The sequence below is a fragment of the Tenrec ecaudatus genome, chromosome 16 (genome assembly GCF_050624435.1).
Source record: "Tenrec ecaudatus isolate mTenEca1 chromosome 16, mTenEca1.hap1, whole genome shotgun sequence".
In the NCBI taxonomy this organism is placed as follows: Eukaryota; Metazoa; Chordata; class Mammalia; order Afrosoricida; family Tenrecidae; genus Tenrec; species Tenrec ecaudatus.
The window spans coordinates 106,265,694-106,292,516 of NC_134545.1; the positions used below are offsets into that span (position 1 = coordinate 106,265,694).

Consider the following 26,823-nt stretch of genomic DNA (forward strand, 5'->3'; position numbering starts at 1 on the left):
CCCCCCTGCCGTCAGCGCTTCTTCTCCCTCACTGTACCTGCTCCATGAACACGATCAGGGATTCCCGATTATTCTCCCACTCCTCCGGCAGCTCGCTCTCATGCGGGTACTTGTCACAGCCCACGTAGATGGACAGCTCGAAGCAGTTTGTGTGCAGGTAGCTGAAATCATTCAGGCCTGCCAAACCAACCAAGGACAACTGCTGAGACAACACGCCAAGATGCCCACAAGACACCGCAGAGGTGACCGTGTGGAGGAGGGGGGTCTTCAAAAGTTCACTGAAAAATGGCATGAGAAGGTCATGGAATTTTCCCCACGAACTTTCTAAAGGCCTCTGGTATGTGCTCCGCAAGCGATGCTAACGCAGACGTGGTGGGGTGGGTGTGGCAGCAGCCAGCCCTGAGCCATCCCGGCAGGAGTGGTTTGGGGAACGCAGACAAGGACACCTCGCATGTCTTGCTCACTGAACAAAGTGCTTTCCAGGGAAGCGGTTGAATGTATGGTATGAAATTCCAGTTCACACACGGTTTCTAGAAGCATCCCGGACACTATGGATTTGAAACATGTAACTAAGTTTTCGCCTGTAACTATGCTGAACTCAGCTATACCCAAGCCTCCACCACAAAGTCAATTCTGACTTACAGCAAGGTGTTGGTGAAGAATCTTGAAGGGCCACGGGCTGCCAAAAGAAAAAACACACCTGTCTTGGAGGAAGTACATCCAGAATGTTCCTTAGCGGTGAGGATGGCGAGACTTTGTCTCACATACTTTGGACCTGCTAGCAGGAGAGGCCAGCCCCTGGAGAAGGACATCCCCCTTGGTGAAGTGGAGGGGCAGCAAAAAGAAGAGAGGCCCTGGGTGAGATGCAGCGACACAACGGCTGCAAACGTGGCCACAAACAACAATTGGGAGGCTGGCACAGTTGTTTCCTTCCGCTGTCAATAGGACCTATCCGTCAGAACTGGCTCAATATCACCTAGCAACAATGATTTAGGGGTTTTCTTTGTTCTTTTTCCATATTTAAATTTTTTGCCAATCGGACTTGAAAGGCGCACAGGACAAATGCTGGGATTTATGGAGTCTTGTGGTAAGTGGCACCACTCTCCATTAACCAACCTCCACCTGCACTCTGCTGGTTAGTGAGAAAGAAATGTGGGCAGGAAGCAATGTGGGGGTGGGGAATGGGGAGGCAGGTGAGAAAGGACCATCATCTGCAAAGAAAAGCCACAGCAGACTTCCGGACGCCCCCAAGGAGAAGCACGGTGAAAGGGACTGACAGCCACCTAGCCCCAGGAAGCAGGGGAGACAGGAGAAGGTGGGCTTATGTGGCCGTGGACTTTGGAAAGCATTAGTATTGACCAGGCACGGATGATCCAGCTGGGTTCGTGTCCAGTTTAATCACGGCAGCCTTACCAAGTCCATGGAGGTGCGCCACTCAATGGTTTGGGTAGGTCATGCCGTTGACGTTGAAAAGTCAGTAGGGAATTTTCCTGACAGAAAGGGACGTGTGTTCCATCACAGGGGCAGCTACAACGCCTCTGTTTGCTGGGCCATTTGCCTGCCCACGGGTTCAGATGGCACAGCAACAAAGGCTCCTGCTACTGTTCTTCGTCTGCCCCCAGGACAGGAAGCATGTCTGAGCAAGAGAGGAAGGCTGGAGCCTGGGCAAAGTGAAATAGCATGCGGGTTAATTGTGTCATGGGAAAAAGAAACGGAACGTGTGCATCCAAGAGGCCGCGTGGCCAACAGGCTTCTGAAAACCGGAGAAGGCAGGTGACGGGAGGGCTTCATCACCAGGCACCATATTGTTATGCAAATAAAACACGGGCGCTATACAAGCATACTATGCCAATGGGGGGGGGGCTGCTGTGAAAAAAGTTTCATCAGCATATCATGCTGATGAAAATATTTCTTTGGAGGAGGGCATGGTTGGCAAACTAACAGAACACATGCACTACCTGTGTGAAAGCACTTCCGAGGGTACACACGTTCGCCATGTTATGGAATTCTCACAACAACCCCAGAGGGAGGGAATATCATCATCACCATCATCATTTCATTTTACGAATTGAAATAAATGGAAGTTTGGAGAGGTCATCCTTGGGGGTCATCCTTGGGGGTCATGCAGCCACCAAGTGAAGGAGTAGGATTTGCGATCCTGTTAGTCTGCTGTGGAAATTTTTCCAATCTATCATTGGCTGGACTAACCTTCACGTAAAGCCAGGAGAAGCAAGGAGCATCACATCCGGGTTCTTGCAATACTTGCGTTGAAATCGATTGTGACCCGCGGCGATTAGAGGGCAGAGCAGAACCGCTCCAGCCTCCACGATGGACGCGGACTGAGCGTGCTGCTCGACAAACCTAGCTGAGTGCTTACCCTCTGTGCCACCAGGGTTGTTGGCCACACTCTGCCCATCAGGGGTCCTCACCTCAGGACTCCGACACCCTCTCCCTCCTCCTCTAGGAGCCCTGGGTTGGGGACCACCCCAAAACAGGAAATGAATTGCTCACCCCAAGTCATGGGCTTACAGGGACCTCTCTGAGGGCCACCATGAAAGATCCTGAATCTGTAATGGGGCCTCTGCTGCATGGACTCCCCACAGTGCGCACAGTGAGACACAGGGAGGCTCAGTCGGCTGGACTCTAGGCGACAGGGCCGTGTGTGAAATGGTCTCACCGCATATCCGGCTATCAGGACACACCACAGCTGGGCCCAGACCAAAGGCCAGTCCTCTCTGCAGGTTTCCATCCCAGGATGTCCCCCTAACCTGATGGGCTCCAGCCCTCTCTGTCCTTTGGGAATGTCCTGCCATAGGGTTTGTTTTTCGGTCCAACATTTCCGCTAACTCCTATTTTACCCATGTTGGACCCTATAAGTGTGAGAACAGTTCAGTGACTAAGAGCAGCCCGGGGAGTCTACCAGATTTCTACTCAGCCCTTTCTTGGGCAGACCTCTTCCCACTTCATCAAGTGGGAGTGCATCGTAGCACAGGACCTCAAAGATGGTGGTAAGGACGAAATGAAATGTACGCCACCCAGGGCTCAGCACAGCATCAGCGTACGGCACCCACCCTGCTATTACTTAACAAGAACAGTGATCCTCATGACAAAAGAGGGTGTGGTGGGTTACACGGTGGCCCCTGAACAGCTAGGTGGAAGTCCTCATCTGTAGGACTGGTGTGTGTGGCCTGGTTTGGAAATAGGGTCTTTGCAGCTGTCATCAAGTTAAGGAACTAGGGGAGCCCTCAATCCATAATGTCCGTATAAGGGGAAGGAGACTTGGAAAGCAAGCAAAGCTGGCCATGTGGAGACAGAGGGAAGGTGTGCTAAGTGTTGCTGGCAGCTCCTAGAGGATAGAAAAGTCTTTGGGGGGAGCATGGCCCCGCTCCTCCGGAACTGGAACGCCAAGTCTCCAGAAATGCGAGGGAGTAAGTTCCCAAGATTCGAAGCTCCTACGATGGAGGATTTTGCGCTGGCAGCGCCAGGACCGTAGTAAAGAGGGGTGGGCTCCTCCCTGTCCTGGCAGTCCCCATCATGGATCACGGATCATGGATCAGGTGGTCTGTAAGGAAAAGCGGGGCAGATGGAGACTTACTTCCAGCCACAGTGTGCCAAGAAGCCCCGTTGACCGTCCCGTCTTCCTTCTGGAAGTCTTCCGTGTGGCAGACCCTCCTCCGAGCGTCCGTCATGAGGCGGTGGGTGGAAGCGTAGGAGTAGGCCAGCCAGCGGAGCACGTGGTCGTCGGGTGTGGGGGTGTGCTCCTGGGTCTTCCACATTGACCGCACCATGTCGTAGGGGTATGCCACCACCAGCTCTCCGCCCTGCAGGTTGCCGCCCAGCACAAAGGGGATCTTCTCCATCCAGGCGATGACAGCCCTCGTCTCCGCCGCCACCTGTGAACATGCACATGTGGGACCCACCGATGAACGCAGCCCCAGCTGCCACAGGAGGGGCCATGAGAAAACAACCGTTTTATGGAATAGTCCTCAGGAAATCCAGAGCCTCACCATCTGCCCTGGGAGAACTAGACTGTGTGGAGATGGCGGGTTCAAAAGAGGAGCATGATCCCTTAGATGTGACTTTCTTTTGAGCTAAAGAAGGGGGCAGCAACCATTGTCTCCATGTTTGCTGCTGTTGTTTGGGGTTGCTGTTCTTAAAAACACTTTATTATTAAGAATAGGCTTAGGTTTACATAAAAACTGTGGCGAACTCACAAGTATTCTCCTGTCCCCTCCTCCCCCAACTGCATGGTTTGTCCTGTTATGAGTATCTTGCAGGCATGTAGTGTACTCGTTGCAATGGACCAGTCAAGACTAAAACGTTACTCTTAACTGTAGTCCATAGTCACACTAGGTGCACTCTGGGTGAAGTACTGGCCTTTGGTTTTCACAAAGTTATGAGTGCAGGTGTCCATCAAGACAGTATTATGCAGAATTATTTCAATGTCCTGAAACAACTCGTTTTCCTCCTCAATTTTTATGTTTCTGAGATCCATCCATGTTGGCGCATCCAACTTTAGTTCCGTTCCTTTCACTGAAGACTGAGCATGACCGTCCTTTACCTGTTCTCAGAATGATGACCATCTAGATCTCTTTTAGCATTGTGCTAGAATGAACAATATTGCTTTTAATTTTCTTGTACTATCCTCTACAGCTGTAACTTGCCTGTATCATCAGAAATGAATGGAATTTGCTTGGTCAGAAGAGTTAGACACACACGCATAGAGACACACACATCGGTATAATATGCACATACATTCTATACATAAATATAAATACACACACATACATGTATATGTTCCACCTTCCAAGGAAATCAATGGTTCTCCTGCTTTGTGCTAACTTACACTGTGGCTTCAGGGTAGAGTGTGCACCAACCATGTCCTCTCTCACACTTGTGTATTGTCTGACTTCTCAATTTGGTCAATGGTTGTTGTTGTTGTTTTTAATGTACTTGTCTAAAACATAGCATTTCAACCCCTAAAATGTCATGAAGGAATCTTGTTGGCACCACAGTTAAGCCCTTGGCTGCAAACCCAGAAGTTGGTGGTTTAAACCCACTGGTGGCTCTGAGGAGAGAAGACCTGGCGAGGTCCTCCTGCAGGGCTCCTGGCCGAGGAGACCCGAGGGGGCAGCTCTGCTGTGCTCCGCAGGAAGCCGGGAGCTGGAGACTACTAGACCGCTCACAACAAATACAACAGGAGCTGGTGACTCGACTGGTCGCTGAGATTGAGCACAACTGTGGTGGAGGGACCCCAGGAAGACTTATTGGGGGGGATTTGAATGGCCTCAGAAGAGGATTTTTAAAAAGCACTGATTTTCTCTTTTTATTGTTGTTGTTCTAGCTACAACAGCTGACATACCAATGACCATCTTGGATTTGACCTTGAGGATGGAAGTCCTGTGCTAATATGGTAGAGGCAGGGCAATGGGTGAATCCTGGGTATCTGAAGACTGTGGGGCTTCTCTGTGGCCAGTCATGTGGCATCTGCCTCCAGCGTTGTTGCCCTCCCAAAAAGAGCCAATTGTCATCAAGTTGATTCAACTCGGAGCGACCAATTAGGGCAGAGTAGAACTTCCCCAGAGGGCTTTAAGGCTATAATCCTTTATGGAAGCAGATACTGCGTGGTTATCCCCTGAGCCATAAAGTGGGTTCAGATCACTGACCTTTAACTTCGCAGCCAAGTGCTTAATCACCATTAAGCCATCAGGGCTCCTTCGACCTTGATAAGCCAATCTCATTTTTGTCACTCACTCACTCACTCACTCACTCACTCACTCACTCACTCACTCAATGGCATTTAGTTGACACTGACTTACAGCAACCCCATAGCACAGGGTAGAACTGGCCCTGTGGGTTTCTGAGATTGTAATTCCTACAGGTGTAGAAAGGCCCATCTTTCTCCCCAGTCACGCGCAGAGGAACCTAATCCTACCTTGTCTAGCAACCAAGGCAGGCATCCTGAGAGGCATGTCAGATCAACGCCAGGGTCGGGATGGCGGTTCTCATGGGCAGAGGAGGCACTAAAAGGCCTGGCTGTGAGTTATCCTTTCTACAACACACTCTGTGAAAGAAGACCTGAGAAGCTTGGGGAAACATCACACCCACATAATAATCTCGGGGGACTTATTCAAATAAAACTATCTCCAGCAGCCCATGGGTGCTCCGAATCGTCGCAGCACAGTGGCACTGGCGATCGTGAGGTACTGATGCTGCTTCTGTTGTTAGGTGTTGCTAGGTGACGCCAAGCTGGTTCTGACTCCCAGTCCCCCTGAACAGCCACAGGAAACACCACCGGCAGGGCCTACGCTGTCCTCACAGTCATGGCTTGGCTGAGCCCGGACAGTGGCTCAGTGCAGAATTTTTCTGTTTTTGAAGTACTATAAAGTGATAACAAAATATACCCCAAAGCTCTCTCTTCTATGAAGCCCCTTCCTGAACCACACTTTAGAAGGCGGTTATTGTCTAACGTGGCTCCCACCTTCCGCAGCCCACAGGAAAGCAGAGTGGCTTGGGCCGCGTCCTGCGCCGTCACCACGGGCGCTCTTGTGGGGCACTTCCACACTCACCGTGGCATTTTCGGACAGAAACCACTCTGGGATGGGGATGTAGTGATTGGGCACCCTCCGGGGCATGCTGGCTCGGTCCTCCGCTTCCCAGAGCAGTGTGTTTAAGTCGGGGAAGTTGTTGTTGATGTCGATTCCCTCGTGAGTCCAACGCCCCAGGGACCAGCCTCCTAGCTCTGAGCCCTGGGAGACAATCAGACCAGACTGTGAGGGGCCCACAGCCTGCAGGTAGTCAGCACTCAACACCAGAGACCCACCCACAACATCGCCAACGGGGTATGACAATGGCTAAGTGTTCAGCGGCTCAGCAAGAGTTTGGCGGTTCAAAGTCACCCGCTTTCTCTCTCTGTGGGAGCAAAGACTCATGATCCGGTTCTGTAAAGGTCCTACCAGTCAGTTCGACTTGATCACATGGATGGTCTGTGGGTTGGAATCAACTCAAAGGCACTCACCAATCACAATTCTGAGAAACCAGAAGCCCTTTGGCTAAAAAGGGCCTCTGGAGGCGAGAATTGAAAAGTTTGTGGGGCATTCCATTCTTCCCATTCCATGGTCCTACAAACATTTTGAAGCCCCTCGGCGATTAAGATTTGGTGAGTAAGGGACGGAGGAGTCTGATGGCCACAGAGTGGGAGTGCAGAGAACCGTGCCGACCCCAGGGAAGTGCTGAAAAATTAGGTGGTCTCTTCTGACCCCTTTTCCCTATTCCCCTCTACACTGGGTAGTTATGTAAGACTCTAAGAGTCCATCAGGGCAAAAAGAAGAGGTTTTCTAATCCCATAAACAGTTCTAGTCTTGGAAATACAAAGGGGCGGTTTTACCTTGTTCTATAGGGTCACTATGAGATGACCTGACTCGATGGCATTGAGTTGAGTTTTGAGTTATTGTTTTAGCTAAGAGCCCTGGTAGGTGGTGGGTGAAGCGTCCAGCTGCTAGCCACGAGGTCAGCAGTGTGAAACCACCAGCCAAGCCATCCGAGAAAGAAGAGGCTTTCTACCCCTGTAAAGAGTTACAGTCTCTGAAACCCCCAGGGGCCAGTTCTACAATGTCCTCTCGGGTCATATTGTTGGGTAGCCAGAGCAGGGGCCAGGTGTGTCTACTGAGCATGCTCCACATTCAGGCCCTTAAGCCACAGAGGCGGTATACCTGGGTGGGCCCAAACTAGGCTAAGTGAGCTTAATCCAGCCAATGGGGTCAACCAGTACCGTTGACCACGCCACCTGCAGAAAGCCCTAAAAGCCGGAACCTGGAGACCACCAGCCTCTTTTTCCAGCTGCTCCTCGGTCTCTCCCTCCCTGGCCTCAGGCTGCTTGTGCGGGTGTGCAGTGGCCTGAGGATGCTTGTGTTCAGTTCATGGTAAAGCCTGAACCATCTTCTAGCCTTTCTGAGAACCCACTTGGATCACAAACTAAGCTTCGGTATGAATTCGTTCTCATGTGAAGCCAAGATCCCAGGTATTTCCCACCTGAGACACCTAACGGTATGTGTCAGCACCAATCGATGGCCTTGAGTTTGGGTTGGCCTCCTATCTGGGGGTTGGTGCTTCCTGCCTCCGGAGTCTATCCCAGGGCATTTCCCAGCGGAGGGTCTTAGGGATCAGGATCAGAGGGAAGTCCTTACCCCTTCGTAGGCCTTCTCGTAGCCGTCGGGGTTGAGGGAGGGCAGGATGTGAATGCGGGTCTCCTCCACCAGGCGGACGATGCGCTCGTGGCCAGCCAAGTACTCCTGGCACAGAAACTGCAGCAGCAGCAGCAGCAGCTCTCGGCCCAGCACCTCGTTGCCGTGGGCCCCGGCAATGTAGTGGAACTCGGGCTCCCCTGCGCTCAGAGGGGGGAGACACAGCTCTCACTGGGTGCTCACAGAAACGACAACGGCAGGGGCAAAAGCCCCAATGATCCATAGGCACCAGGCCACCCTCTCTCCTCTACAAATGAACATCCCGCATCGCTCCTGCATTCCAGAGAATGTGGGATGACACCAGCCAGAGGGTAACAAAGGGTTTCTTATTTAGCAAGAACAGAGAGAAACGTCTGCTCATCCTGGAAAAGGTCCGAGCAAAGCACTAGCCATTATCTTGCTCTGTTGGAGGGCAATTCCTTTTCTGGAGCCAGCTGCCTGTTACACATGGCAAAGGCCCCCAGAATAGTCCACGCAGAAAGCAGAGACTAGCCCATGGGGCAAATGAGCGATGGCTGGGCATCATGTCTTTGAATATTCCCCTCCTTCCAAGGCCAGCTCTGGAAACACCGGGGTTTATCTGCGCCAGGCATGAGCGTCCCAGCTCGCAGGCAAAGCAGCTGCCTGCTTTTGAGGAACTTGGTACCCGCAGACAAAGCTCTCTCACCTTTTAAAAGGAGCTCCCGAGAGGGCCCTTGAGACCCGGAGGGAGGTTTGAGTGGAATGAATCAGACAAATCTATGCCTTCGAATGCCAGTGGATTACTAAACAGTCCCTGGATTTTCCAAAGGACAAATCCACACCAGCTCAGTGGACTCCTGAGCATACCAGGAGGCCCCTCAGAATGTTCGTCCGGGAAAAGGAACGAGACGGTCATGGGCTTCTCCCCTGAAAGTCCCTCCGATGGGTTTGGGGGTAGACTGAATGAGAAGTAGCCAACGGCAGGAAATATTCCGTTTGGGATGGAAATGCTCAACTAGAGAAATAAAGGAAGGAGGCTTCCACCCTTGACCTTGAGCTGTTCATAATTTTCTTCAAGCCCAGAATTTTGTCCTGGGGTGGGGCCTAGACTCTAATGGGTCCCCAGCCACTTTTTGTCTTTTCACTTTCAGGATTAGCCTCAGAGATGGAGAGGGTGGTCTCTGTGGAGAGAAAAGGCCACTTCCGTTCTCAGTCGTTCCACCATGCTGTCCCCAGAGGAGTGTCCACAGCTCCCAGAGCTGCAGAAGCATCTCCGTAGGAGCTGTCACATGGACCGCTGAGGCCCAACTGGGCAAATGTGCTCAGAGTGCACAGTCACCTCCCTGTCCTTTCAGGAATCCAGCACCCGAGGCACCCGGGAGCGCATCCCTCACCGACTTCATGCTCCCCGGGGTGATCGGAGATCTCCACAGCATACAGCTTCAGGCCCTGGTGGCTCTTGCCAATGTTGTAAATTCTCGAAATATTGGGGCACATTTCATTCACGACCTTCATCAGCTGGAACACAAGGGAGTGCAAAGTTCTCACAAAAAATGCTTACCAAGCAAGCCCACCTCTGCTCTTCCCCTACAGCCCCTGCCCCAAGCAGCCCATGGGGAATGCCTGCCTGTGCCCCCTCCCCGAGGATAGCACCCACCCTTCCTTCCTATTGTCATTTCCTTTAAGAAGACACCCTGGCCGGAGCACTCCCTGCCCTGTCCTCCCCAGCCCCCTCCAGCTCTGAGTGCCCAAGGCTGCACGGCCGTCTGCTTCTGTAAAGAGGGAAGGCCCGGGACTGTCCTTGCGGTCTCAAAGAGTGGGAATACACTGGGTGATGAGGTGGATTTAAGGATTCGAACTTTCCTACTGGCTTTAGAAAACGCATGCTCCACACCCAAAGGGGGAAACTGGTTCTCTGGAGGCTTCAGAAGCTTAGCTATGACAAGGCTTTGTGGTCCTCCATGTCTCAACCCTACCCAACAAAGTCCTTCCTCAGCCTTTAACGTAAACAAGGAGGGTAAATGAGGCAGCACGACCTGGGAAGGCTCCTTGGGAAGCCGAGGATAGGGTAGGATTGAGACGCGCGGCCTTGGAGAGCAGCCAGACCTGCAAACCATGCAGCCTCTCCTCGCTCCTTCCCCAGCTGTGACCGGAATCAGTTTTCTCCCTGACATCTGCTGACTCGCAAGCACCGCTGCTCCCTTCCTCTCCTGATGGGATCAAGCAGGGAGCCCCTTCTTCTAGTCATGCCCATCCTCTCGCTAGCTCCCAAGAACTTAGCCGCACGGTTCTTGCTGCCATTGTGGTTAAGTGCCATCCGATTGGCTCCAACTCGCAGCAGCCCTATGCACTACAGAAGGAAACACTGCTCGGCCCTCACTGTGCTCAAGGTCACTCACGGAGGGCTGTGTCAGTCTGGGTAGACTAGAGAAACAAATCCACAGACACTCAGATGTGTGTAAGACAGACCTTTATAAACGAGAGCCATTGAATATTGAGAAAACATCCCAGGCCAGTCCAGATCAAGTCCACAGTCCAATATTAACCCATATATCTGATACCAATCTATAAATTCTCTTCAGACTCAGACAGAACGTGCAATGATGCTGAATGCAGGATGATCGCAGGCCAGTCTTGTGGATCCAATGGCAGTGGAACCATCTCAATGCTGGCAGGAGTTTATACGTGGCTCCTTCAGCTCCAGGGTTCTAGTGTAGCTCCGTGTGTCTTCTCCACAGGAATGTCTCACAGGGAGTGAGCATGTGTCCTGCCTCCAGTGAGCTATTTATCTCCTTAGCCGTTCCAATGAGGTCATCAAGCTGCGACCTGATTGACAGGCTAAACTCCACCCCTTCACTCAATCCTCTCAAATTGACAACAGGTTATGTAACCACCACAAGGGCCTGTTTGTGCTGCCCCTCTACTCTATTGTGCATGATGGCTTCTCCAGGGCCTGATCGCTCCTGCTGGCAAGTTCAAAGTAAGAGATGAAGCGTCCCCATCCTCCCTTCTAAGGATACATTTCTTCCAGGACAGATGTGTTCTTTCCTGTGGAAGCCCCTGCTACATTTAATATCCTTTGCTAAACCCTACTTTCCCCTCCAGTCTTCCTTCCTCATTGACAATGCACATGCCGACAACAGGGTGCTTTCTGGTTTCCTCAGCTTTGCAGTCGGGAGACGTCGAAACGTTGCAGACCAGGAAAACACGGAGAGAGCGACGGTGCAGGCGCTCATCAGAATAGTCTGCACATTGCAGTCGCACCAGTGAAGACATGAGGATGGATGTCTAGCGGCGGAGGATTCGCCCAGAGAAGCCAAGCAACACCTCAACCATTCTATGACCCAAACCGTGGGAACGCCGTGAGCGTGCACGTCAAACTCTGCGCAGGAATTCGGAAAATGAACTACTGGTCCTGTAGGGTGGGCGGCTGGACGAGGATTACCTTCTGTTGGCCGGTGGATACTGGTTGTGACAGTGTTTGTCCAGAGCATTACTGTGCGAGGGGAAGAGGAGACCAGACCAAGTCCTTCCTGCCCCATCCTTCCTCCGCTACCTGAGAGACGGTGTACAGTACCTGTCCTAGTGGAGGAGAAATTCCAGGAAGAGGGAGGAATCTCAGGGAGAGGTGCCCAGGGTGAGAAGTTGGCTGACCAAGCCCCTCTCCCTGCCCAGGACCAGCCTCTCTCCCAGCTCAGACAGGCCTTTTTCTCATCTCAGAACCAACCCTTCTCCCAGCTCAACCTTCTCCCAGAACCAAACTTCCTTCCCAACTCAGACTCACCCCTCTCTCATTTCAGGGCCAGACTCCTCAGCTCCTCTCTGGTCCGGGCACCCATTCATCTCTGCCTGTCTCAACCTAACCACATGCTGGCATAGCAGCCAACCCCATCAGCCACCAAAGTCCTTCCCAACCACGGCCAACCAGACCAGCTTCCTCTCCTTCCAAAGTCCGGTGATTGTTACAACCTCAATTACCCATATGTAATCAAGTGCCCACTCCGGGCTCCTGATACAAAGGCCAGGGTCTTTGTCCACGTTCTCCTCAGGGGGAGGAGATACACAACCTATGTGTAGACACACCATCCACCCTGACAAGCACCAAGAGGACCTGCAGCACCCACCTTGGGATACTGGCCGTACTCTGCTTCAGAGTAAAGGGGTTTGCAGGGCATCTTTCTCCCTCCTCCCCTCCTTTCAGCCACCCTGCACCACTCGCTGGGCCAGGAACAATGCTACCCGGCCACTGCTGCTGCTGCTGCTCCAGGAGCTTGCTGGGAGCAGAGCCACGCATGATCTGGCGACTGCCCTCTTGCAGCTCCATAAGGTGTCTGCTGTCTCGCCTCGCTTCCCACTCCTGCTGTACCATCTCATGTTTTGTTTGTGGCAAACGTCTCTTTCAATAGTTGTGTAAACAAACCTTTTTAATGTTTCTTTTCTGGCAGTAACCCAGCAGGATCCATACAAGAACCTGTGGGGGAAATGCCGTCTCTCTCTCCCGTCCCCAGAGTCTGGGATCCAAAGGGCAAATCACTTCTGGATTTCAGGAACATTCTTGGGCCCCCTTCAGGCTCGAGAGCCCTTCCCTGGGCAGTTTCCGGTTGAGTGCTGCTGGGCTTGGGGACCTCGGAGGGCTCCCCCTCCGGGGCTGGACTCCTGATGCCAGCGTCCCTCCTAAAGGTGAATGACCGCCAAGTCCCGCGGATGAGAGTCACACAGCGTCACGCAGCCCGCTCCACCAGCTCGCCTTAAGTGTCTTCGTGTGGGACAGCAACCTGGTTGACAGGTTGGGGTCCACCCTTCCCGACACAAGTGCAAGTTGACATAAAACCTAGCGGTCACAAGCAGGCTGATCCCTCCCCTGGGCTGGGGGCGGGGATCACACTGACCTCCAGCACCGATGCTTCTCCTGCAAGGCCAGTTGCTCAGCTCCGCACCTGTGAGGCTCTGCCTTTGAGCCTTGTGACCTTGCCCTGCAAGAAGACTTGCCCAGTGAATATACCAGGGAGGCCGGGCCTCTGTGGCGCGTCTCTTCAGCCAGGTGCATATGGATCTAAGGGTTTCCTGTTTGTTATCTTCTCCCCTTGGGACAGCCACCAAGCAGGATGTGTAGACCAAGCGCAGGGCCTACCATCTTAACTGGTTCCCACACCTTCTCTGTTTACACCCTTAAGCAAGCAAGCGTTGCCAAGAGCTCCGAGTTACTCGATTTCGGCAACTCCATCTGGAGAGAAAAAAACCCATCTGGGGTTGCCATTTCCTTCCGGTAAGACTAAAAGCTGCAAAGGTTTCAAGCAGTGGCTTTCCAGCCCAACTGGACAACAGAATCTCACAGCGGCCATGACCATTTCAGACTCCCTCACTGCTCCCAGAAATTCTGCTCGAATGAGCCTGGGCTTGGATTCACACATGGGCTTTTTCACAAATCGTCCCAGCCCCAAGTCATTCTAATAGTCAGCCAGGATGAAGAAGGATTGGTTTGAATAAGAAGGGACTGTGGCTCAGTTTCCCTATCTGTAGCAGGGCAGCAACAGCCCCTAACCCACTAGGGTTGTTGGAGGTACTGATACACGTCAGTACCTCTAACCAGACCTTGTTGAGTGTCGCATCTGGCAAGGGGAAGGTCCTATGTGAATGGTTTCTGCATTATCATCACCAAATGAAGTTGTCCAGGATTTCATCTTGCCTGGATCCACAATCCATGCTCATGGAAGCAGCCGTCAGGAGATCGAATGACACACTGGGTCCATCTGCTGCTGCACTAGACCTCTTCAAAGTGTTGGAAAGCAAGGATGTTCCTTTGAGGACTAAGGTGCACCTGACCCAAGCCCTGGCATGTTCCGTGACCTCACGTGCATGTGAAACTTAAGTTGCTGACAAAGAATACTCAAAGAACCATGGACTGCCAGAAGAGCAAACACATCTGTCTTGGAGGAAACGGCCAGAATGCTCCTTAGAAGCAGGATGGTGAGACTTCATCTCATGTACTTGAACATGTGTTCAACAGAGGCCAGTCCCTGGAGAAGGACGTCGTGCTCGGTAAAGTAAAAGGGAAGCAAAATAAGAGGAAGATCGTCGCTAAGATGGATGGACACAGTGGCTGCAACAATAGGTTCAAACATGAGACCAATCATGAGGATGGCTTAGGAGCAAGCCCTGTTCCCTTCAGTTGTGCACAGGGTCACTAAGAATCAGGCCCAGTTCAACAGTACCTACCGAGAACATTGTCATTATTCATAATAATAACCATTGCAATTATTTACACACAAAAGCTGGACGCTGACGAAAGAAGAACCGATGCATTTGCATTATGGTCTCGGTGAGGAATCCTGAAATGCACTTGTATTATGTATTGGCAAAGAATCCCGGAAAATATGACCTGTGAGAAGAACAATGGAGCTGTCTGGGAAGAAGCCCAGCCAAATGCTCCTTCAAAGCAAAGACGGCGAGACTTTGGACACCTCAGGAAGGATAGCCCGCTCGGTAAAGCACAGGGTCATTAGAAAGAGAAAGACCCTCCATGGGGTGGACTGACCCAGGGGCTGCAACAGCGGCTCCAATGGAGCCGTGGGGGGGAGGATGGCACAGGAGTGGGCCACATTGCCTTCCGTTCTACGTCGGGCCAGAGGGAGGTGGGACCAAGCAGACAGCACCTCACACCAACTACTCTCTCTAGAGTCTCCATCTAGAGCCTATAACCTGTTTCTTCTCCACTTCCCTCGCGGGCTGCACCTGCACGCTATGGTATCGCTCCAACACAGAGGGATCCTTCAGAACTAGGGTATGGAATCAGAAGCGGCTGAGTCAAATTCTGTTTGGACCATGTGTTAGTGAGGGAACCTTCCACGGGGCATGGGAGCCCCCCTCTCCACTGTGACACGACAAGCACCGAGAGCCTCCAGTAAACCACCTAATGGTTCAGACTCTCGTCCATAGGGCGGCCTCTGAATCTCTGACCACGGAATGAAGTGCTGTGGGCATGTGGCAGATGGCCCTTCCGACAACGTCCCGGGAGGAGACAGCGCAGGCTGGCTCTTACCTGCCGCATTTCCTTATAGTTGTGATGCTTAAAATCCAGGTCATCAGTGGTGGTCATTTCATTCCGTCTGTGGTAATAGTTATTAGGATCTAGAGACAGAAATATACATTTTTATCCTGCCCCCTGCCCCCTAGGACTTGAAGTCTCTCAAGAAGGGTCTCATTCATGCAGCAGGTAGATGGCAAAACAAGCCCCACACAGCCCAGGGCTCAAGGTCAAGCCTTCACACAGGGGAGAGAAACAAGCCGCGGGGAGCCCGGAGGATGTGGAATGAGCTCCCAGGCCAGGCTCCCTGCGTTCAAATAGCGACCTTCTCTTTGGCTTGCACACTGGGTAACCTGGGGCAAGCCACTCAGCCATCTCTGCCTTGGTGTCTTCAGCCACCCACGGGGGCAATCAGGGCCTTCTCTCATCTCTCTACTCGTGGGTGTCAGAAAGTCAGCAATCAGCAGAGAAATGAGCGGACGAATGACACAGCTACATTCACGTGCGTGGGGATTTTCGGATTATGCTGGACGCCTCTCCTTGCTTACCTAGAAGTCACTCCCTCTTAGCCCTCCCTGACAAAACCCTGCAGTGCTAAGGGACCTTCTCTTTCTTGCTTCTAGGAAGCAAAACTTCGTATCTTAATTCCAGAGGCTCGCTGTGACTGGCCAGAGACAATCAGCGCACAGCTCCCACCACCCAACACATACCATTGATTCAAGTGGCAGGGAGGGTCTTGTTGGGCAAGAGTCTCTCAGCTGTGGCAGTGCCCAGGGACCGGCCATCACCCAACTACAGAGGAACCAGCCTCAGAGTGCAGACAGCATGGAGGTCTCATAGGGAGGCTGAGACTGCAGTCCAGACAAAAGCAGGCTGCCACCTCTGTTGTTGCTGTTGTTAAATCATTTTACTGGGGACTCTTACAGCTCTTATCACAATCCATCCATCCATCCATTGTCAAACACTTTTGTACATATGTTGCCATCATCATTTTCAAAATATTTTCTATTTGAGCCCTTGATATCAACTCCTCATTTTTATAGGCATTTCATCCACATACCATCCAATCTCTCAATCATATCAAGAAGAGTTGGACCATCATTAACCACAATCAACTTTAGAACATTTTCTTCTTCCTTGTACCCCCTGTCACTCGTGTCATCACTTTCTCCGAGTGTGGCTGCCACATCTTCATCCTACTCAGTGGCTGCTGGCTTTGAACCGCCAACCGTTCATTTATCAGCAGAGCACTGAGCCATCACGACACCAGGCCTACTTGGAGAGACCAGAGAGAACCCCAACATCAGTAGATGCTGGCTCAGCCAACCCTGGAGCCAGACCTTTCATGGGACTTCCGGTGACATTGTAATAAAGGTTCCCTTCATAGTTAAGCCCCTGGGAGCTGGGGTCCCATTGTGTGCAGCGGACTGTCATGCGAAGAGGGGTGTCCACGCAGGCTGGAGGAAGAAGAGTCACTTCAGGATCCCTGATCCCTCCTTGTACCCACCGGCTGACGTAACAGTCCCTCCTGGCCAGGACCGAACCCCAGAGAAGGCAGCAAAGGGACCAGGGAAGAAAAAGGAAGGTGAGGGCGAGTGGTGGGACCTGCCAGCACAGCCCTGAGACCTTCCCTGCAGCTGGAGGGGTGGGTGGCCACCAGGACCCCAGGCACCTCTGGAGTGTACTAGACACACTGGACAGCTCAGCTCTTCTTCCAATGGAGAGCAATTGGTCAGCAAGGTTGGGGCCAAAGAGCTCAAAGGGCGATTCTGGAGGCAGAGGTGGGCTGAGCAGGTGGGTGAGCAGTCAGGCAGTGTGGGCAGGGCTGTCCCTGACCTCAGTGGGTGTCCCATTCCTCAGGACCTAGGGCCCCGTGTTACAGGGTCTCTGTGGTGCAAATGGTGCTTCCTGAAAGGATGCGGGCTAGAGTCCCTCGGCAGCTCCTTGGAAGAAAAGCCTGGCAATCTTCTCTTGAGAAACCAGCCCCTGAAAGCCCTAAGGAGCTCAGTCTGCTGTCACATGCACGCAGTCGCTGTGGCCCCTGGAGTTGGGTTTCTGTGTTCAGTGGGGCCCTTTGTCCACCGGGCTTTGATCTGTCATTGTTCTGTCCTCCTCTTGTGCGGGTGGGGTGGGTGTTAGTGCAGGTAACTGTACAAAGCGGTCCAGGGCAAGCATCAGTGGCCGCTTGCCTTCCGGTGCCTTCAGTGGATGGCAGCTCAGAGTGCCCCTGTAGGACAGAGCTGAGCTTCCCGTGGGGTGTCTGGGGTGGTGATCTTTGAAGGAGCCAGTGGTCGGGGCTTCTCTCCAATAGAACCACCAAGAAGGAGTGTTCAAATGAACAACCTTGCAGTTAGCAACCTAGCGCTGACCATTGGTGCCGCTGGGGGCCAGAGCAGATCAAATGGATCAGAATCCTCTTTTTCATGGGTCCTGGCAGGTCTTCAGGTAGGGCATGGAGAAGCCCCACAGGGGCCAGCCTCCCAGTCCACGTAAGACACAGCTTATGGAAGGCACCCCCACGACCAGAGGTCTCCGCCAAGAGCTGGCTTTCTCAGAAAGCACCGAGGCCACGAGTTAAAAATCACCTACAGACCCCAGTGCAGAAAACACACCACTCAACAGTCTTGAAAGCATTGCTGGCAGTTCTGCTGGAAGCACAGAAAGGTGGCTGAGAGAGAGGCCACAGGGCAGGGCACCCTGGCACCCTGTCTAGGAAAGAAAGCAAAAGCAACTCAGGTCGAGCCAAACACCCTCCAATTATTTTTTCCAGCTCTTTCCCTGCGAGAGCGAGGACAGGCCCGAGGTAGGCCTTCACACTGCTTAAACAAGAGGGGGGTAAACAGAACCCGCCGCCCAAAAGAACCTCCGTCTTTGCTCCCCCAAGCAGTCTGCACAAGGATATGGGCGTGCCTCCTGAAAGAGTCTCGGCGCAGCCTCCATGCTCCCTTGAGTGGGAACAAATGCCTCTTCCCGTGTCCCTTTGTTCTGAGGGGGCCAAGGCGGGTGGAGGACCTGTGATGAGCCCAACATGATGGTCTAAAGCGGTGTTGTTAGGGAGAGGGCGGAGTGGAGACCCAAAGCCCATTCGGAGACCACTGGACATGCCCTTGTCCCCTTACAAGGAAGAGACGAGCCAGCCAGGGTGCAGTATAGCACTGATGAAACATACAACTTTCCCCTAGTTCTTTAATGCTTCCTCCCCCACTATCATGATCCCAATTTTACCGGACAAATCCGGCTAGACCAGAGCATGTATACAGGTACAGAGCAGAGCTGGAAACACAAGGACTCCAGGACAGATGAACAACCCATCAGGATCAATAATGAGAGGGGTGATACCAGGAAGGGAAGGGGAAGGTGGGGGAGAAAGGGGGAACCGATCACAATGATCTACATATAACCTCCTCTCAGATGGCCAATAGAAAAATGGGTGAAGGAAGACATCGGTCAGTGTAAGTCATGAAAAACTAATGATTTATAAATTACCAGCGGGGAGGGAGGGAGGGAAAGAAGGTGGGAGGATGAGGAGCTGATACCAAGGGCTCAAGTAGAAAGCAAATGTTTTGAGAATGATGATGGCAACAAATGTACAAGTGTGCTTGACACAAAGGATGCATGGAGGTATTGTGATAAGAGCTATATGAGCCTCCAATAAAATGATTTTAAAAATAAAAATAAAGAGATGTTGCTGCTGCTGCTGCTGTTATTAAGTGCTACTGAGTGGCCATGGTCCATTAGGACCCCACATACAACAGGACAAAGCACTGCCCAGCCCTGCCCAAATCTCATCATTGGTCCCCTGTTGTAGCCTCTGTGTCCATCCATCACCTGAGGGCCCTCCTCCTTTTCACTGCCCCTCCTTTACCAAGCAGCACATCTTTCTCCAGGGACTGGTCTCTCCTGATGACATCTTCAAAGAGGTGAGTGAGTTTTAAGCCCATGGTCCATCAGAACCAGTGGACTTCAGCAGCTGGGATCCTGTGTTACCTGAGTAGAGCTGTGTGCTCCATAGGGTTCCTAGTGGCTGATTTTGGGGGGAAAGAGATTGCCAGGCCTTTCTTCCAATGTCCCTCTGGGTGGACTCCAACCTCCAATCTCCCAGTTAGCAGCCAAGAGTGTTAACCGCTAGCACCACCCAAGGACACCCCCGCGGCCTAAGAAACCCACTGCTATTAAGTTGATTTCTAACTCAGCGACCCTGCGAGATCTTCGGAACCCCGTAAGGTGACACGGCTCAGCAGAGAAGCAGCTCCGGCCATCGCATTAAGAGTGGGATCATTCCATATTTGACCAGTATGACCTTGAAAGGATGTTCCGAACATCCAAATGGGCTTTGGCAGATAAAAAGGGTCGCCACTCCTGTGCCAGGGGCCAATGGTGTGAAAAGATGCTGGTTCTGATGGGAATCGTCATGTTACCATGCAGAATGCTCTGGAAGGCGGGTTGCTGACGATGCAGTAAGTTAAAACTTAGCACCCTATCATTTGATCCCTCTCAACGGCCATTTAAATTGGTTCTAGCTTTTACTATTTTCTTCTTTCTTTTCAATCGAAGTCTTTGTCCATTCCACTTTGTTATTGTTGTTAGTGGTTTTCAAACAGTATTTTTTCTGTATAGTAAATCCAGGATAGATACATCTATAGAGACAGCAGTTTTAATTTTTTCTTCTTTTTCATTTGAGGTTTTTATCCGCTCTACTGTGTTGCTGTTGTTAGTGGTTTTTGTTTTGTTTTTGCTTTTAATGTCTCTGTATGTGAAATCCAGGGGAGGTAAATCTATAAAGACGGTGCAGGGAGTGTGGCAGGAGGGGTTGGGGGTGGACGTGGACTGAGCAGCTAATAACAGCGAGGACAAGAAGGAAGGAAATGCTCTAAAACTGAGTGTGGGGACGATTGTCCAACTCTTCTTGAGCTGACTGAGCTACCGACTTGTATGATATATGAATTGCATGGCAAGAAAACTGTTGGGAAAAAATCTTTTTAAAGAAAAGAAGTAGACAATAGGAGCTTCAATTCCATCAGTCATAACAAAATACTGGAGGACCACCAACCGGCGAGGCGTGTGGAGCAGGTCCTAGTCTGAATCCCTCCGTATCAGTAACCCATCTGAAGATGCTCCCTCTGGCCGCTAGCAAGCTTGGCTCTCCAGTCCAGAACTGTCACCTCAACTCGTCTCTGGCGATGAGTGCCTTCTTTCTCTTCTGAACTTCAGAAGTCCTATCAACAGGGGCCCACAGTCACCCATTTTCCAGTTCAGAAACTTCCGGAAGGGTCTCTGTGAGAGCCCCCAACAGAGACCATCTGAAGACAGTTGGGGTGAAGAGGGCAGAAGGCAGCAAAGGGATGTGCATTTTTCATAAACTAGAGTCTCAGGAGGCAAGCTCAGACCACAAGGTCCCCTTGGGCTCGGGAGGCCACAAGGTGGGACAGTGCTGGCTTGGCCTCATTCACCAACACAGAGGAAGCTCTCTAGTCCCACCGCAACGGCATGGACTGGAAGCCCTGCACCTCCACCCCCAGCCCCAGACACAACAACCACTTAGAGGCACGCATGAACAGCCAGTTCCCCTGGGCGGACGGGCAAAATCACTTCTGGAAGCAGAAGGGTGCGATGCACATGTGTGGTACAACACTGAGATCTGTCTCCTGGAAAGCCCAACAGACTTTGTAAGGTTACTTCTGCCTTTGTGAGCCTCTTCACAGCCCCAGGACTTCTCAACCGACACGCGACGATTAACTACAGAGGGAAATGTTCACTTCACAAGGCTCTCACAGGCTGCCCTTCGACCTTTCCCAACAACAGATGAATTCCTGCTGCAGAAGCGGTGGTCCTGCCCTTGAAAGGAAGCAGACCTCACAGTTGGTGGGTGGGACAAGAACAAGGTCCTGACCTGACACCGAGGGGCTGGGGCCCGGCAGCACTGTGGAGAGCCCCAACTGCAATCCCAGCAGTACCAGTTCAAACGGAGGTCCAAGTCCAAACCCCGGCAGGGCTCCCGCTCCTGCCCACAGCACCTTCCGGAATGAGGGGACCCTGTGCTGGACCCACTTCATGGCTCGGGATCCCCAGGACGGGAAGGGTCGTGGGCAGGTACAGTGACACAGAGGCAAGGCAACAGAACAACAACAAACCCCAGGTGGCCTCAGAGAGCCTATGGATTCACATTTCGAATCACAATCAATCGAAGCGTCCCAATCTGGGTTGTGGTTATAGGTAGGGCTGATAACCACCAGGCCAGCAGTTCAAAACCACCCCCCGATCCTCAGTGCAGCCCTTGATCTTCGTCAGCAAGGGCTTCAAGTCCTCCTCACTTTCACCAAGCAAGGTCATGCCATGGGCATCCCGCAGGTTGCTTAATAAGCCTTCCTCCCATCCGAATGCTACCTCCCGCGTCGTGTCCGCCAGCTTCTCGGATGATTTGGTCGGCACACAGACTGAATGGGTAGTGGGAGGATGCAGCCCTGAAGGCAAACCATGTGGTATTCCGTGGCTCCCTTCTCACCACTGCCTCTGCATCCCTGTACAGGTTCCACACGAGCGTACGGACATGTTTTGGAATTCCCATTCTTCTCAAGGTCATCCATCGTTTGTTATGACCCTGCAGGATCATGCCTTTATTACACAGGCAACGAAACGCAAGCAAACATCTCTCTGGTGGTGGTCTCTGCTTTCAGTAAAGATCTTTCATGACAGCTTCATCCTTTTCCCTGAAGAGGGGCTGGTGGATTTGAACCAGTCACCAGGAGGTGGGCTGTCCAAGACTGTCAAGTTTCAAATGCGCTTCCATCACCTCCTGCCCTACCCCCATCCCACAGTGTAGTCAGGGCCCTCCGCACAATGAAACGTGTTGGCAAACATTCCCCCCTAAAGCTTTGTCCTTTTTTGGGGGGGGGTCCTTTTCTTTCCTTCTCTTTTTGTTGTGGGGTGGGGCAGGGGCTCATCTGAGTATTAACCACCAGGAATTCCCAGTCTTGCAACGCACGTCATGGGTGAAGCCGGGGGGTGGGTGGGGGGGGGTTGGGGGAGTTAAGTGATTCCTTGTGCATGGCCTCTTGCTGGTTTTTATTGTCTTTGTCCGTGCTTTCTAAAGATTTCACAAGGGACACACGCTGGGTTTTTGTGACCTGAGAGAAGGGCTCTGGCTTTATTGACTTATTTTAATTTGGGGTGAAATATGCACAATGAAGTACACACTGGTCCAGCGGTCTGTGCCTGGGAGGTCCTATGACAAAGGGAAGATACACCCCGTCGTGTCTTCCTGCTCACGAGCTCACCCCCTGCATTTCACCACCAACCCAGATTCTCTGCCCCGGGGCTTCCCCCCCATGCAGCAGGGTGACTCGGGTCGGCCTTGGCTGGACGCCTGTCCTCGCTGCCAGGCACAAAGAAGCGGGACTCACCAGGGAGCGGGCAGCCCAGGATTTCCATCCGCAGACAGATGTCCCCATTGTCCAGCCAAGTCTGTGGGTTGATTCGGATGCAGCGCGCCACAATGGGGACGGGCAGCTCATTGAGGACCGGGATCTCCTTCTCGCTGTTGCCTTCAAATATCTGTTCATGCAGAAGGAGGAACGAGGGGGCACATTGACAGGTACCAGGGCATCTAAGAGGAGGCAGTAACTAAGTCACTCCACAAGACACAACTGGGGAGCAGCCCATGGGTGCTGGGTATTGAGGGGCAAAGGAAAACGGCAGCAGGGCTGGACCCTGCCCTCAAGAAGGCCCTAGACTCAGGGGAGGTTGTGGGGGCAGCGCCTTAAGTGCAGAAGTCAATGGGTGTCTTGGGAAGTGCTATGCGTGCTGGCCTTGAAGAGAGATGATTAGACACCTAAGGGGGCTGGATAGTGAGTGGGTGAGGCAGGATTCTAGGGAAGAGTGTCAGCGTCTTGGGAGAAGAGCCACGGGCACATTTCCTCCTGGCAAGCACGGATAGGCGTCGAGGGTGAGGATGAGGAAATGGTGACCAGGATGAGGCTGGGGTGGGAGCGGATGCAACCCTGGACTGGACCCCACACTAGAAATCTGAGTAAGACAGTGACCTGCCCAGAACTGGCTGAGCTGGAGCTGATCTCAGAGCTCAAAGATGAGGGTCTCTGAAGAAAGTTCGAGATTATTGAAATGGAACAAGTGCAAGGGACTCCAGCCTACCCTCTGCCCTGTCTATCTGTGGGGCATATCCGTGGCTGGGGTATGTTGCCTCTCGCAGATGAAGAGTATATGGCGCAGCCCTTGGTGCTGAGCTGCAGGACACGGGAGGGGCATGCGTCATTGGTTCTCAGACCCTAATGTACGCTGGCCTGAGCTGCCACAGAATGGGGGGCCCTCCAGAAGCATGAGGCATAATTCTCTTTACAGAGCCTCACATGGCCAGGAGCCGAGGAGTTCAGAGGGAAGCAACAACTCACCATGTCTTCGGATCCATTCTTGATCGTGACCCAGGTGTGGCTGTCATTGCTCACCATGACCTTGTAGGAGGTTACCCAGTCACTCCTACAAGAGAACAATGCCTAAAAACCCAAGACAACGACTTCACGGGCAGGCTTTGGAGGTTCTCCAGGGAGGGAAGCAGGGGTGTGGATATGAAGCGATGGGCTAAAAGGTGGACCGGTGTTGACTTGGCCCAAGGGGAGGTGGGAGAGCCACAGAGGGAGATGAAATGATCCCTAGTGGGAGGGGCATAATATGGGGCTGGGGGTGGGGGGCAGGATGTATGTGACAGAGTGGTCTGAAGTTGTTGGATGCAAAGCTGATGATCTGCAATGCAAACCCCGCCACCAGCTAATTCACAATTTTAAACACGCATTAAAAAAAAAAAGAAAACAAAGCCTCCTCCCTCCTTCCCACGTTACAATGACAATGGCCAACCTATTCCATGTGGTGCTGTCACCGAGAAGCAAGTAGCAGCCAGACACAGAATGCACCTCATCAGAGCCGGGTCCCCAGTGGGTGAGCCCTCACTGCCGTCGAGCGGATGACGGACGAGCCACTGTGATCCTTTAGGCTGGGACAGAACTGCCCTGCGGGTTTCCGAGACGAGCACTGGAAGTCAAAAGCCTCATCTTCCACCCACAGAGCCACTGGGGGTTCCAACTGCTGACCCTGAGGGTCGCAGTCCAGCACGTCACCACTGTACAACCCATCCACCCCTGCCACTGCTTTCCCATCTATGGGAACGGACGGAGCACACCCTTAACCTATTACCGAGAGCACTAAGTGGCTGCCTGGCTACCATGCCTGGCCCTCAGCTCGCCACAGTGGCCACACCCAAGGAGATAGACAGACACCAACATCTAGGCCTACACGGAGCATTTGCTGGCCCTCAGTGCACGCCCATCACACACTCCTCACTGAACAGGGGTGCCAGGTGGCAAGATTGGCTCAAGAGAGGATTACGACACCGGTCCAGACATTTCCTTTGGAAAACTAATTTGGGAATGTAACAAACTGGGTCCAAACACACCGGGAAAAAATACCAGCTTGCGTCTCTGAGAGAGGGTTGTGTTCCCCCTTGGCTGACACAGCCACCTAGACAACCCCCATCCGGCGAGACTCCCGAGCGAGCTGGCCCCAAAGCCAGACACCTGCCATCTTGTCCTCCTGCACTGAAAGCAAAATAGCGCTAAGATAGCCGGCATCTGACTTCGGGTGTGGAGGTCATTCGGCGAGGCTTGGGCAAAACAACCCTTTATGCAGAAAACACATGTTTTCTTGCTGCTTCGTTTTCCTAAGAAACCCCTGCTTCCATCTTGTAAGTTTTAAATTATTACGTCTGAGTCTGCTGAGGACTCGGGACACCTGCTTGTCTTCTCTGCCCATCTCCTTGGACTCAGGAGACAGAGCTAGCCGGGCAAGGTCATTGGCTTTCCGTGTGAGGCATGACTGTCTCCGAAAAGGGTATTTAGAGAGGGCAGCCGGCTGTACTGGTTCCAGTACATTGGACTCAGTTGTCAAGAATGTATTCGTAGGCATGTTTCTACGAATCGCTTGGAAACAAACATGCCTCTCACACCTTCTCTGCTCTTGGCCCCATGGCTCGGTCGGAAGGCCAGCTAGGAGTCCCACTCCCGCACCAAGCCGTGGCTGCAGGTGTGGACGCATTCAGTGTACCTGTGTGAAAGCAGCTCCGCAGCAGCTCAGTCCCTTGAACAATTAACCTCTGCCACAGGAGCAACCGGATTCCCAAAATTTCCAGATGACCTGCAACCGTAGATGAATCTCCATCACTCCTCTCCCCCCTCCCCCACTCCCTGCCCAGGGATCAAGCCCATGGCTGACTCATCAGAAGAAAGAGCTGCATTCTGCTCTGATAGGGGTGGATTGGGGATGCCTTTGACTCCAAAGAAGATTGTACATTTTAAAAGAGAGAAAATGGTCCTGCCTGCGTGTGACAGATCAAGCCTAACCACTGCCAGGGAGTAGATTCTAAGCCATAGCAACCCTGCAGGGCAGAAAGAACTGCACCCATGGGATTTCTGAGGCTGTGCTCTATGTGGATGCAGGCGGACTGCCACATCTCTCTCCCACGGAGCACCTGGTGGGTTTGGACTGCTGACCTCTGGACTCACAACCCAATGTCTAATCCACTGCACCACTAGTATTCCTTCAGCAAATCAATGGGGGAGGGCAGGCATATTAAAATCAAGTGCCCCAAGGGAAAAGAGGGGGGGGGTAAAAGGAAATGAGAGCCAAGTAACAACTTGATAAGAAGAACACGTGTACTGTCGATATGTGGATAAACTCACTGCCATCGAGTCAACGCTGACTCAGAGGGAGCCTGTGGTTCAGAGTAGAACTGCCCCTCTGGGCTTCTGAGACTTTACCTCATTACAGAGGTACAAAGCTCCACGGGAATGGCTGGTGGTTTCGAACTGCTGACCTTGCGGAGTACAGCCCAATGCAGAACCACTACACCACCAGGGCTCCCTATGTTTGTTTAATCAGGAAATAATCACATGCATCAGAGCACTCTTCTAAACTACAGATACACAGCTTACTCTAGATCAACTGGTTCATCTCTTTACCCCACCATCCCACCCTCAACCTTGTCCCCAGCACGGCGGTCTTCTGTCTCAGGAAAGGCACAGCCATGCTCCCAGGGGGCAGTGTTCCCAGGCCATCCCTGTTTGTTCTATTGGATTTACTTGATCATGACGTCTGAGGACACGGGCATGTGTAGCTCTTCCTTTTCCTTGTGGTACTACATTGGGTGGGACCTCACTCCAGGCTGCAAGCAGCGGACATATCAGACACCCTCCTCCTTACACTCAGAGGTGTCTCAATAGTTGGCCATTGAGTCAGAGCTTTCTGTTTGAGTCAAGTATGAGTTTACTGTTTGCCAGGCAACGTACTTTGGACCTCTGATCAGGAGAGACCAGTCTCTGGAGAAGGCTATCGTGCTTGGTAAGGTAGAGGGGCGTCGGAAATGAGGATGGCCTACGACAGGAGGGATTGGCACGGTGGCTGCAACAATGGGCTCAAACAGGAACGTTTGTGAGGGCGGTGCAGGTCTGGGCAGTGTTTCATTCTGTGGCACACTGGGCTGCTGCTCTACGTTGGCGCCAGCTCGACTGTACGGAGCAACAAGAAGCCACGGGG

General features: G+C 52.5%; 1 protein-coding gene across 1 annotated transcript in view; it reads right to left on the bottom strand.

The window, feature by feature from the left end:
• Positions 1-26,823, bottom strand: part of CPXM2 (carboxypeptidase X, M14 family member 2) — a 104,853-nt gene that overhangs the window by 12,201 nt on the left and 65,829 nt on the right. The window contains exons 5-12 of the mRNA XM_075533481.1: positions 23,634-23,718; positions 22,629-22,779; positions 15,244-15,332; positions 9,599-9,722; positions 8,187-8,383; positions 6,570-6,749; positions 3,596-3,893; positions 38-177 (exon numbers count right to left, since the gene is read on the bottom strand). Of these exons, the coding sequence (XP_075389596.1) occupies positions 38-177; positions 3,596-3,893; positions 6,570-6,749; positions 8,187-8,383; positions 9,599-9,722; positions 15,244-15,332; positions 22,629-22,779; positions 23,634-23,718 (1,264 nt within the window). The remainder of the gene's footprint in view (positions 1-37; positions 178-3,595; positions 3,894-6,569; positions 6,750-8,186; positions 8,384-9,598; positions 9,723-15,243; positions 15,333-22,628; positions 22,780-23,633; positions 23,719-26,823) is intronic.